This window comes from Macrotis lagotis, chromosome 7 (genome assembly GCF_037893015.1).
Source record: "Macrotis lagotis isolate mMagLag1 chromosome 7, bilby.v1.9.chrom.fasta, whole genome shotgun sequence".
In the NCBI taxonomy this organism is placed as follows: domain Eukaryota; kingdom Metazoa; phylum Chordata; class Mammalia; order Peramelemorphia; family Peramelidae; genus Macrotis; species Macrotis lagotis.
The window spans coordinates 144,070,191-144,083,050 of record NC_133664.1 but is presented as its reverse complement, the minus strand read 5'-3'; the positions used below and the strand labels follow the sequence as shown (position 1 = coordinate 144,083,050).

Genomic DNA, 12,860 nt, shown 5'->3' with positions numbered 1-12,860 from the left:
AAGGGTTTTGGGGAGAATTCTAATAACACCACCGATAATAGAAATTGAGAATGGATTTGTTTTATTTCATAAAGAATAGGTCAAATTTTAGCTTAGGGGATGATTCAGACAACTCTGTTCCTTTCCTGTTATGTATTATAATGACTTTATATTGTCAGAAATTATAGAAAGGTCTTAGAAGTTCACTTGCTAGCAATAACATGAGTAATACCGATACTGAACCTTTTTGTATTAGAAACACAGTATATAACTTTTGAAATATATATATATATACATATATATATATAAATGGAGTGGAGTTTTGCATTCTAGTTGTAAAACCCTTTTGTATTTTAAAATTTTTGTTTTTTCTTCACATAATATAATATAAACTATTTGATGTTTAGACATGGAGAAAGACTTTTAGACCATATGTTAAGAAGACTACTGTGAAAGGAACAAATTGGAGGGCTTAGGTGAGCTGGTATACCTTGACATATTTTTCTAGATGTACAAGGATTCAATGATCATCTCTATGCAAATAATTCTCAGATCTGTTTCCAACCCTAATGTCTATCTTGCCTCTAGTTTCCTACATCTGACTGCCAAATTGGACATGTCAAGTTGTGTTTCATAGACCTCTTAAGCACCACATGGCAGAAACAACTCATCTATCTTTCCTACTCCTACTACCATCCTTGAAGTCATCAGATTTACAGTCTAAATGTCAGACTCCTCTTTCTCACCACTCATATAATATACATTTAATAAGTTGCCAAATTCTTTTGGTTCCACCTTTGTAATATTTCTTTACACACCTCTTTTTTCAAGAACCTGCTGAATGTTGGTGCCTCAAGTCTCTTCCCACTCCAGAGTGCTCCATTCAGTTTCCCACTTGAATCCTCTCTGAAAGTGCAGGTCTTGACCATGTCATCCTACCTCCTTATTCAATAAACTCCAATGGCTTCCTATCACCTCTTGAATAAAATAAAAAAAATCTTTAGACATTAAAGCCCTTCTTAACCTTGCCCTTTCTAACTTTCCGATATTTTTAGAATTTCTTTTCTATCTGTTCTTCAATTCAATGATGCTGGCTTCCTTGGAGGCCATCTCTTGCCAATTCTGATAAAAAAATATATATATGTGTATGTATGTATCTTCTCACTGGACCTAGATGATTCCAGAGAAGACAGTGAGTTTGGTAATTTTGCACAGCCATCCCTCACTGAAATTTAATGCGTAACATCACCTTCCTGGTGTCATGGTCCCCTTTCAAGAATGAAGGGCAAGCAACAGCCTGTGAGTAACATTACCAGTTGCCCCATTGGAACTGGGCTAGTTGAATAACATGGTCTTCCTTTTCCCCCTTTCCTCCTTCTGTCTACATAGGGTTATCATACTTGTGCATTCTCTACCCAAAAATATAAATTTTGATCACTGACACCGCAGAAGATATCTTGGGTATAAGGGATAGATTTCTTTTTTAAGGACCATGCCTTAAATCTCTTCCAAGAATGAAGGACAAACAACTGGCTTCCTTGGCAATATATTCCTCAAAGATCTCCTGACTTTGCATTTTCAGACTGTTCCCCTATGTCTGGAATTCTCTCTCCTGGCTTTCCTTCAAGTCTTAGCCAAAGTTTGCAAAAAGCCTTCAAAACCATCATCTGCAAGAAACATTTTCTAATCATCCTTAATATAATACCTCTTCTCTGATAATCTCCAATTTATTGTGTATATAACATGTTTATATGTTGCCTCCCCATTAGACTTGAACTCCTTGAGAACAGGAACTATGATTTGCCTTTTTTTGTATCAGTACTTCAGGAGAGAAGAGGGAACAGAGGCACATAATTCTTGTTTACTTGACACAAGAGACTGTTCTTGACTGGTGTAGTTCTTGGAGAAGGGGAGATCTACAGCCCACTAGAGAATTTGACCTGTGCTGGTGACCCCAACACTCTGAAAGGGAGGCAGCAAATGAGAGAAAACAGCAGTGGGGAAGATGAATCATTAGGAAATGGGACACTTGGTCAGTGTCTCTTCCACATCTTGGCACATTCATTAATGGATCTGGCCTTGATATTATTGAATCATTGTTGAATCTAGTTAATTTTGAGAGGTAACTAAGTGGCACAAGTTTATAAAGTGCCATCCTGGTGCCTGACACTACAATTATGACCCTGGGCAGGTCACTTAACTTCCTTTGCCTCAGTTTCTTCCTCTTTAAAATGAGAATAATAACATCTGCCTCTCAGTGTTGTAATGGTAAAGTGATAGAAAAATACTTGTAAGAGACTGCAAATCCTAAAGAATTATTCAAATGCTTGTTATTATTGTTTGTAAAATCCTTTCCATTTATAAAATCCCATAATTCTGTATTTTAACTCTGACCTTGGAAAAATTTCCTTAAATTTGAGTTTGATGACTGAGACTTAACCATGTCAGTACTTTACTCTCTGATTTAGTACTGTTCAGTTAATGCATGCTAAATATGTGTTTGGGTAGGTTCTTTTAGGGGATATAGGGATAGTCTTAATTTTAGTAATACTGAAAGGTATTATAGATAATAACTTTTTATTATATGGTACTTTATGATTTTGCAAAGTGCTTTAAATATAGCAGCATCTCATGATATCCTCTGAAGTATAGACCACAGTATATGAAGTATAACTTCATTTTAAATCTTTGAGTCTCAGAATGGTTAGATTACTTATCCCTTCCACATCTTAACTTTCCCTATCACGGTTTCAATATATCTTGAGTTGCCATGAGAAATAAAATGGCAGTATTTTGGGGAGTTCTCCAGGAGCTGTACCTGACATGTAAAGGCCAGCAGAGGACACAGATCTTAGGACCAAATACTTAACACAAATTTTACAATAAGATACTGTAAGCACACCCCATAAGAGAAGATGAAAAAATTCAAACTTTTCTGGAACAGAATTTTTTAGAACGGGGGTGGGTATCATGCCCATACCCCCCCCCCCCCCCCATATGGAAGGGATAATTTAGTAAATGTCAAAGGCAGATTTTCAGTGCAGGTCTAGCTTCCAGATTTAGTACTCTTTCTTCTACAAGTATGTTAACTTAAGGAGTAGTACGGATGGAGGAAATAAAAGGAGCCTTTTTAATGTTTCCTTTAGAGATTTGTGTTGAATTATCACCTACAGTGAAATTGTTACCTACAGTGAAAGTGTTAAAATTCATGTAACAAAATTCTTTGGTTCTGGTAGGTACCAATTCAGGATCAAATCACCCATGTAGGAGACAGAAAATGGGAAGAAAATTTATAGGTTAGATCTTTAAGATTTCCATCTTTTATGGACCCAGCAATAGATCACATAAATAAACATTTTAAAGGTAAATTTTAATTAATATCTTTTGTTTTTATATCTGCCTAAATTTTCCTATTTCCCCTGCCCCCATTCCAGAGAACTATCCCAAATAGCGAAGAAGAGGAGGAACAGGGAAAAAAATGACAACATATGCAATATTCACCTCTGTGAACCCCCCTCTACAAAAAATATCTGTTATCTCTTTGTAGTCAGGTTTCTTGTTTATAACATTTATTTTTGTTTGTTTTTGTGGGTTGTTCTTTCCATTTACATTCTTGTAGTGTATATATATATTGTTTTCTTGGCTCTGCTTGCTTCACTTTGTATTAAATTTGTGAAAATTTTTCCCATGCTATATTCATCATAGTCTTTGTTTCTTGTAGCTGAGTAAGTTACATTGCATTCATAATTTCTTAGGTCATTTGTTATTTGTTCAATCATTTTCCAAGCTGTGGGTACCTACTTTGTTTCCATTTCTTTGTTAGTCATGATCTTTTAATATTTTGTGACTAACAGTATAGCAATTAAAAACTATATATAGATTACATTGTAGAAAATAATTACATGCAGTTAAGTATAGATTCCAAAAACTATCATAGTCAGACGCTTTTCCTTGCTACTTCTGATCAATCACGTCTAGTGAAAACAATTGAAGTCTGACACCTCAGACTTAGATTTACATAAATATCACACCAGCTTGTTATGTGACTTGTGCAAGGTCACGTAATATATCAGGTGGAACTTGAATTCAGGTCTTCTACTGACTCTTGAGTCGATCTACCACACTACATCCCATTAATATTTAAAAGAATGAAATCTGTTGTACAGAGATAGAAATTCTGAATATGGATTCATAAGACCTGTTTTCTAGTCCCAACTTCTACTCTTGTGATCATGAGGAAATCATTTCACTCCTGAGCTTTAGGATTTTCTCTAGAAAGTGAAGTAATAAATGAAGTCTAAGATCTTTTCTATTTTTAAAATTATAAGAGAATTGTGTGTTCTGCACTTTTGCAATCTCATTAGGTCCTGAATTGCTAAATTTTAGGACACTTAAAGTACCAGTTATCTTAAAAGGAGAAACTTATCGGTGTGCTCTGCTGCTTTGGGAAAAGACTATCTCTTATTATAGCACTTGCTTTTTTCTTTCATAATAAGAAAATAGAATTATTTATGTTCTTGGAAACTTTGTGAAACTTTTGTTTTCCTTAATACAATTAAGGCAATATATAACACATTATACAAGAATTTGAAGGTTCCCATGAGATATTTTCTTGGATCTGAGAATAGTGGGCACAATCACAATACTCTATTTGTCTTTTAACTTGTATTAGACTAGTCTAGGTTTTCTGACTCTGTCCAGTGTTTTTGATGATCTCTGTTACCACCACTGTCAAGTGTAATTGGTTTAATTTTTTTTTAGGTTTTTGTAAGGCAATGGGGTTAAGTAGCTTGCTAGCCCAAGGCCCTCAGGTATTCCTGACTCTGGGGCCAGCTGGTGCACTATCCCCACTGCCCTCCCCCCCCCCCCAGTTCCCTGCACTGTAAGCCACAAAGGCTGTAAGTTGGAGTCTGAGCATGACCCCCTTGTGGGTTTACTAAATCTTTTAGTCAAGCCAAGCTACCACAGATACCTCACTAAAATGGCAAATCAAAATTTATTGTCTATTGTTTCAATAAATCTTTTAGAAGTAAGTTGAGGGGGGGTGGCTAGGTGGCACAATGGATAGAGTACTGGCCCTGGAGTCAGGAGTGCCTGAGTTCAAATCCAGCCTCAGACACTTAATAATTACCTAGCTGTTTGGCCTCAAGCAAGCCACTTAACCTCATTTACCTTGGAAAAAAACCTAAAAAAAAGTGGACAACCTGGCATAAATCAATGAATCACACATTCAGTCCAAAATAGTGTTAATAACATGAGTGAAATTGCTATGTATACAGATTATGAGGATATCATTTGGTAAGGTAATTATAGTTTTAAAAGGAGGTTTTGATGTGATGAAAATATTGATGTAGTATTTAGAACAAAGGAAACCTATTTTTTCTTTAAATACCATGTATATAAAATGTAATCATCCCATCTTTTAATCAGTAGTGGTTAACATTGGAGTTTGTAGTGAATCTATTTCCATTTAATAGTGATCCTGCCCTATTCCCTCATCACTCAAATTTTGCAAATATGGACTTTTGTTGCTAATATTATGTAATATAAACTGGAAGGAATTAAGATCTTTGAGTTCAGCTGTCTCGTTTTGTAGGTTAGGAAACCAAAGTATTTAAAAACTGTTTATTGATTGACAGGCTTCCTTCAGACCCTGAATCCAAGTCTGGCTCTCTTCACTCCTACAAGGGCTCCCCTGAGAGATTAATTATTAAGGATTTACTACTATATGCACAATTGTGCTGCTGGACATTAGAGGTCCTTATGAATCATGGTTTTATGATCTGATTATGAAAAAACATATCCATAAGTAATAGGTCATGTTCATGTGTAAGAAAAATAGAAATAAAAAATGCTTAAAATGGCCACTCTTGTATTTTAAAATCCTCCTGAAAATCAGGTGAATATATTATCAAATTAGCTAATTTTTTTTTCCTTCCCTCCCAGGTGGCCAACATCGAAATGTGCAGCCATTTAGTGATGAAGATGCATCAATTGAAACTATGAGCCATTGCAGTGGTTTCAGTGATCCTGCTAGCTTTGCTGAGGATGGTATGCTTCCTTTTGCAACTATAAGAACAGATTTTGCTTCAGATGAAAGGGTGTTTAAAAATATAATTATGGAAAATCTTTCAAAAACTGAGAACAAGCAATTGTTCTTATTCCTTCCTCTTTCTTTTAAAGCTAATATTTCTTGGCTTGTATTTCATTAGGACCAGAAGTTCTTGATGAAGAGGGAACTCAGGAAGATTTAGAATATAAACTGAAGGGATTAATTGATTTAACATTTGACAAGAGGTAAGCAGAATTTTAAAAAATTCCTGTGGAACATCTTAATTATTTTACTTTTTTTATGTAGGTCTTCTATGTACAGGCCTCCATTAATACAGTATTTTATTTTCAGAAGTCCATGCTTTTGAATTTTGAAAATTTTTGTTTTGAATTCTGAATCTAGGCAATGGAATTATTAGCCAGAATATTATAGATAAATGGACTCATGATTAATTTTTTAGAGCAATGATCACATGCAGTTGGTAGGTGTCTGCATTTAAAAAATTTATTGAAATAAATTTGACATGTTCAAAATTGATTTTTTTTTAACCAGAAAGTCCAAAAATGTCATTAGCTTTGTCCTCCTGCCTAGTAATATCATTAAATAGTAGTTTCACAAGAATCTTGGTTTTTTTGTGAGAATATTTTTAGATTTTATTGGAAAATAGTTGAAATGTATAGTCCTAGAGTTATAAAAAAATGAACTAACAAATGTCAGTCTAAAAGTATCTTAGCTTTTTCATGTCTAAATGTTTCGTTTTCTACAGTGCGAAGACAAGGCAGGCTGCTCTTGAAGGCATTAAAAATGCAATGGCTTCTAAAATTCTTTATGAATTTATTCTGGAGAGAAGGATAACATTAACAGACAGCATTGAGCGCTGCTTAAAAAAAGGTAATCCTTTTAAAAATTAATAACAGTTATATAAACAATCTTATTTTTCACCTTCCTTAGAATAGCATTTTGATGACCATAATAATTTTGGGTGGTCTTACTTTGGAATAACCATCATGGTTGTTGTGGTAAGCTTTTTCTGAAAGTTTCTTATAATTTTAATACCAAGGCAATTTGAGATAGATACAGTTTACCTGTATAAGTCTATTCAGGAGGACTTAAATTTTTCAACTGTTTAAAAGTCTAGTGGGATACTCTAGATGGCTCTTTGGTTGTAGATATTTCTGAATCTTAGCATTTCATTTTTTAAAAACATTGATCATAACTATGTCTATGTTACATGTATAATGGATATGAATTATAGAACTTTAGATAAGCTGTTTTAGAACCTTTTGCTTATATTTAAAATAAAAACTTAAAATACTTTCTAGTATTGCTTTAATTTCACTTGAATATGTGTGTGAGTTTTTAGTCTCATTCTCTAAAAATGATTTTTTAGTCATATAAGAATAAGTTTGTCATACACAGTAGTACAATTAAAAATTCTTGACTATCAAGGTAAATTTTATAAAGAGAGCTCTATGTAGACTGCTAGTCTGGGAATTTCCATTTTTATTCTAAAGGCAAGCCCTCCCACCACCTTTCTCTCCTTTGGCTTATTTCTTAATCTATTGTCCAACTAGATCTTCATTTAGGAAGGAGCAGTGACTGGTGATTGATTCAGGAATACTTTGGAGGATAGGCTGGGCAGGAGGGAATGATAAACCCTAAGAAAGAAAAAAAAATATACAAGTAAATATTTTTTACAGAGACCAGAACTCTATTTAAAGGTGAGGTATAGGTTAAGCAATAACAGAAATAATGTGAAATGTTTTCGAAGAAATCAACAAACTGTTGTTATTAAGCTCCTTTTTTGTTGTTAGTTGTTTCACTCCTGCCTGACTCATTTGTGACCTCATTTGGGTTATTCTTTGCCAAAGATATTGGAATGGATTGCCATTTCCTTCTCCCAATTCATTTTACAGATGAGGAAACTGAGACAAATAGGATGAAGTGACTTACCCCGGGTCACATAGCTAGGAGGTATCTGAGGCCAACTCAGGAAAATGAGTTCCTGATTTCAGACTCTGTTCTATCCACTGAACCACCTAGCTCTACCCTAATCTCTTATTATTGACTTTTTATATTTTATTAAGTTTTAGACATTTAGTACAAAATATGCAAAGATTATACAAAAGTTTTTTAGCTATCCATACAACACTTATAGGAGCTTGGGAAATAGGCATTATAAAGTCAAGTAAGATTTAATGTTGGTGTTTTTTAGAAAAATGGTAATCATCCCTCCTAAATTAGGGTTAATTTACCCTGTGGGCTTTGCATAGTCAGTTATATTTTTACTTTTGTTTCCTCTCCAGGAAAAAGTGATGAACAGCGTGCAGCTGCAGGACTGGCATGTATTCTTTGTGTACAACTGGGGCCTGGAATTGAAAGTGAAGAGGTTTTAAAGACTCTTGCACCTATTCTGAAGAAAATAATATGTGATGGAACAGCTAGTATCCAGGCTAGACAGTCTGTAAGTATGATGAATCAGTGTTCCCAGTTTAAGTATTCATCAGGGAAATCCAGGCATAAGTGGCACATGTATTTTGATAACTTTCTCCTTTGATAATTTTATTCCTAGTAGTCCTTATTGATCTTTGCTTTAGTTTTAAGAAACAATTAACATTATTTAAACTTTTCTCTTGTCTTTTGAGATTTTTTTTCTTGAATCGTATTTAGCAGATTTCTGAAAGTTAAAACTGTTGTACTATTAAATAATTAAATACGTTACCAAGGAAATCTCTTAAAATAGTCCTGTCCTCAGTCTGCTTTGAATAGTTTAGGGATCAACTATGCAAGTAGTTCAAAAAATAAAACATCTGACTACTTTGCCTAGGTATGCAGCAAACAAATGACATTTTTTTTTTCAAATGGGGCTAAGAATAGGGAACAGTATGACTTCTTTAATTGATTTGTCTAGCTCAATTCACTCCTGACCTTTTCCAATGGAAATACTTTGGATAAATTCTCCCTTCCTCTTCAGATGCTCACATTATTTTTTTTTTTAGTTTTTTGCAAGGCAGATGGGGTTAAGTGGCTTGCCCAAGGCCACACAGCTAAGTAATTATTAAGTGTCTGAGACCGCATTTGAACCCAGGTACTCCTGACTCCAAGGCCAGTGCTTTATCCACTACGCCACCTAGCCGCCCCAAGATGCTCGCATTATTAATCTGTTTTATTCTGCATGTAGAATGATTGTTCCTTGAGAGGGATGACTTTTTTCTTTGGTCTTTTTATCCCCAGTCCCAGAAGAATGTCTTGCAAAGCGTTAATATTGTTAGATTGGATTTGAGTGATTATTTGGAATAGGCAAGATTCAAAGATGTTGATTTTTTTAAAAAAAATTTTATTTAAGGCAGTGGGGTTAAATGACTTGCCCCAAGGTCACACAGCGAGGGGTCAAATTTGAACTCAGATCCTCTTGACCTCAGGGCTGGAGTTCTATCCACTGTGCCACCTAGCTGCCCCTAAAGATGTTGTTTTCAAAGTGCTTCTTCTAATTGGGTGCTTAAGAATTACAAATTGTTTGTAATCATTTTATCTTAATATACTGGATCTAACATGAGAATCCAGTTGAATAATTAAATAATAAAAAGAAAAATATAGCAGCCATAGGTGCTGAAAGAGCAATTTCTTTTTAACCTTTTCTTTTATGCTTCCAACCATTTCATGACATGGTTCTGTTTTTGCTTTTTAAAATTTTATTATGTAAGATTTCTTTTGCTATGATTAGGGAGAGGAGGTAATGGAAATAAGTTTTCTTGATTGTGGGGAGAGAATTGATGATTCCAGTTTATATTGCAATTATATTAATTATATGTGCTATACTTATGAAACTGTATTAAAAAAAAAGTAGGGTCATGGAATGATTTCCCCAAGTCCATAATCAAATTCTAACAGAGCTAGAATTAGTCCCCAAGTATGTGAAGTACTGCTCAAGTGCTTTTCTGCAGGGCTGCTCTTGGGCAACTTCATAAATAGATATCATTTAAACAATTTTCTCATGAACTTAAATTACAATTTAATTAGAAAACAAATCTTCAGTTAAATAGAAATAAAATAGTAAGCATTAAATTACTTCCCTTCTCTTTTATGTTTAGTGTGCAATTTGCTTTGGAGTTTGCTGTTTTATTGCCACAGATGACATTACTGTAAGTATAAAACTTAAAATATTTTTTAATACATCTAGTCTAGTATTATAATACTAAAGATTAAATGGTCATCTTAATTTATGTTCTTGTGAATTAGGAGTTATATTCAACTATGGAATGTTTGGAAAATATCTTCACCAAGTCATATCACAAAGAGAAAGACACTAATGGCTTCTGCAGCACCCCTAATACAGTGCTTCATATCAGCTCTCTTTTAGTGTGGACTTTGTTATTGACTATCTGCCCAATCAATGAAGTAAAGAAAAAGATTGAGATGTGAGTTTAATTTTTGCCTGTTTGATTTCTATAAAGAAATATTTCTGATAGTACATTTAAGTATAAATTTCATTTAAAAATTTTTTTTTGTAAATAGTCTAATAACAGGTAATTGTGTTTTCTAGGCATTTACACAAACTTCCAAGCTTGCTGTCTTGTGATGATGTAAACATGAGAATTGCTGCTGGTGAAACTTTGGCTCTTCTTTTTGAACTTGCAAGAGAAACTGATAATGTATGTATGTCAGGTTGTCTAGAATTACATTTGAATGTATGGCATAGTTACATTTGATTATTTTGTTCTCTGACCAACTTTTTGGATTTGAAGTAGTATGTTATTTGTTTGAGTAATTGGTATATCTCAAGGAGAAAAAAATAGATAATTATAGAGAGATATAAGAATTGCATGCTCATTTGGTTGGCATGAATGCCTAAAATATCAAAGGAGAAATAATGTTACGTATAACATACATTGTTTTATGGTTTACAAAATGCTTTTACACATATACCTCTTTTAATTTAGTTAATTTTATGAGGTAGGTAGGGCAAGTGAATTCCATATTGTAAAAAGGTAAACACATTCAGAGAGATTAAGTGATTTTTTTTCTCAGATCACACAATATCAGTTATTCTTTTTTTTTTTCAGTTGTGTACAATTCTTTGTGATCCTATTTTTGCCTTCTAGGCAAAGATACTGGAATGGTGGTTTTGCCATTTCCTTCTCCAGCTCATTTTACATATGAAAAAACTGAAGCAAGCAGGGAGAGCTAAGTGATTTACCCAGGGCATCACTTGCTAGTAAGTGTCTGAGGTTAGATTTGAATTTAGGAAGAGGAGTCTTCGTGAATGTTGCCTGACACTCTTATCCACTATGCCACATACCTACCAGTTTCTGAACAGAACTCAAAATCTTCCTGATGCCAGGCCCAGTGCTTTCATCCACATTATATTGTCTTCCACAAATGGTAAGAAATAAGCCTTGGTATGATACAAGCTCATGGTGAATAAAACAAGTTCTGTTCATTCTTTTGTTGAGGAACAGATTAACTGTTGGACAAAATCTAGCATCTAATAAAATAAATCATTGGCATGCATGTCATTTTTCCAAGTCATGCCTAAAAATTGGCAGGTGTCTTTATTTTAATAATTTATTATCAGAGGGGAGGCTAGGTGGCGCAGTGAATAGAGCATGAGTCCTGGAGTCAGGAGTACGTGGGTTCAAATCCGGTCTCAGATACTTAATAATTACCTAGCTGTGTGGCCTTGGGCAAGCCACTTAACCCCATTGCCTTGCAAAAACTAAAATAATAATAATAATAATAATAATTTATTATCAGGTTTGGATTCATTCCTGTATTCAAAAGGCAAATTTTCTGGCATTGACAATGGTGAGCAATTTCAAGAACAGACTAAATTCTGTAGATAGGCATACTTAGTCATAAGTAGTCAGAAAACATGAACTTCAAAGTCTAAACTTTTCTTACATTCAAAATTTACCCACTACTTATAAATTATTCAAAATTATCAGTCTTACTACATGTTTGAAAGAAGATACTTCTCTATTGCTCTTGTAGTTTTCTAAGAACATTTATTTCTTTATTTGCTCAAGAATCAGGACCTTCTGAAATTAGAGAGAACTAGTCACATTTTTTGGCATCTAATTGTGATCAGTTTTGTTTTTGTTGTTTTTTCATAGAGAGAATGGTTTATTTTTTTAACTTTATTTTTTAATCTTTGAGTTCTAAATTCTCTCCTTTCCATCCTTTCCCCCACTCACTGAGAAGGCAAGTATTCTCAGTAGATACGTGAAGTCATAAAAACATTTTCCTGTTAATTCTGCTCAGAAAAAAAGAAAATAAATATATTTTTCAGTTTGCACTTCGAGTTCAATTCTTTCTCTGGAAGTGGAAAACATCTTTCATCATGAGTACTTTGGAACCTCATGGATCATTGTATTGATCATAGCTTAAGTTTTCGTAGTTGATAATCTTTACATTATTGCTATTACAGGGTACAGTGGTCTCTTGGGTTTGCCATTAGTTCATATAAGTTTTCCCAGGTTTTTCTAAAACCATAACTGCACATTGTTTCTTAAAGCACAACAGTATTCCATCACAATTATATGCCACAACTTGTTTGGCCATTCCCCAGTTGGATAGACATTCTCAATTTCCAATTCTTAAGCAAAAAGAAAGGTTATAAATATTTTTGTACGTGTGGTTCTTTTTCTTATTTCTTAGATATTTTGGGGATCTATAAAGTCCTTATAGTGGTATTGCTAAGTCAAAGTGTGTGCACAGTTTGATAGCCTTTTTGGGTAGAGTTCCAAATTTTTGGTGTGAAGTTAGTGAGATGGAAGTGTTAGTTTTTGAATTGTTTTAATCAATTAAATGCTGAAGGGGAAAGTCAAGC

General features: G+C 33.9%; 1 protein-coding gene across 2 annotated transcripts in view; it reads left to right on the top strand.

Moving 5' to 3' along the window:
- The window catches only part of IFRD1 (interferon related developmental regulator 1), a 47,823-nt gene that overhangs the window by 17,777 nt on the left and 17,186 nt on the right, over nucleotides 1-12,860 (top strand). For both annotated transcript variants that reach the window (XM_074193889.1, XM_074193888.1), the window contains exons 2-8: nucleotides 5,926-6,030; nucleotides 6,192-6,276; nucleotides 6,798-6,922; nucleotides 8,338-8,495; nucleotides 10,123-10,173; nucleotides 10,271-10,449; nucleotides 10,575-10,683. In XM_074193889.1, the coding sequence (XP_074049990.1) occupies nucleotides 5,982-6,030; nucleotides 6,192-6,276; nucleotides 6,798-6,922; nucleotides 8,338-8,495; nucleotides 10,123-10,173; nucleotides 10,271-10,449; nucleotides 10,575-10,683 (756 nt within the window). In that variant the 5' untranslated portion in view covers nucleotides 5,926-5,981. The remainder of the gene's footprint in view (nucleotides 1-5,925; nucleotides 6,031-6,191; nucleotides 6,277-6,797; nucleotides 6,923-8,337; nucleotides 8,496-10,122; nucleotides 10,174-10,270; nucleotides 10,450-10,574; nucleotides 10,684-12,860) is intronic.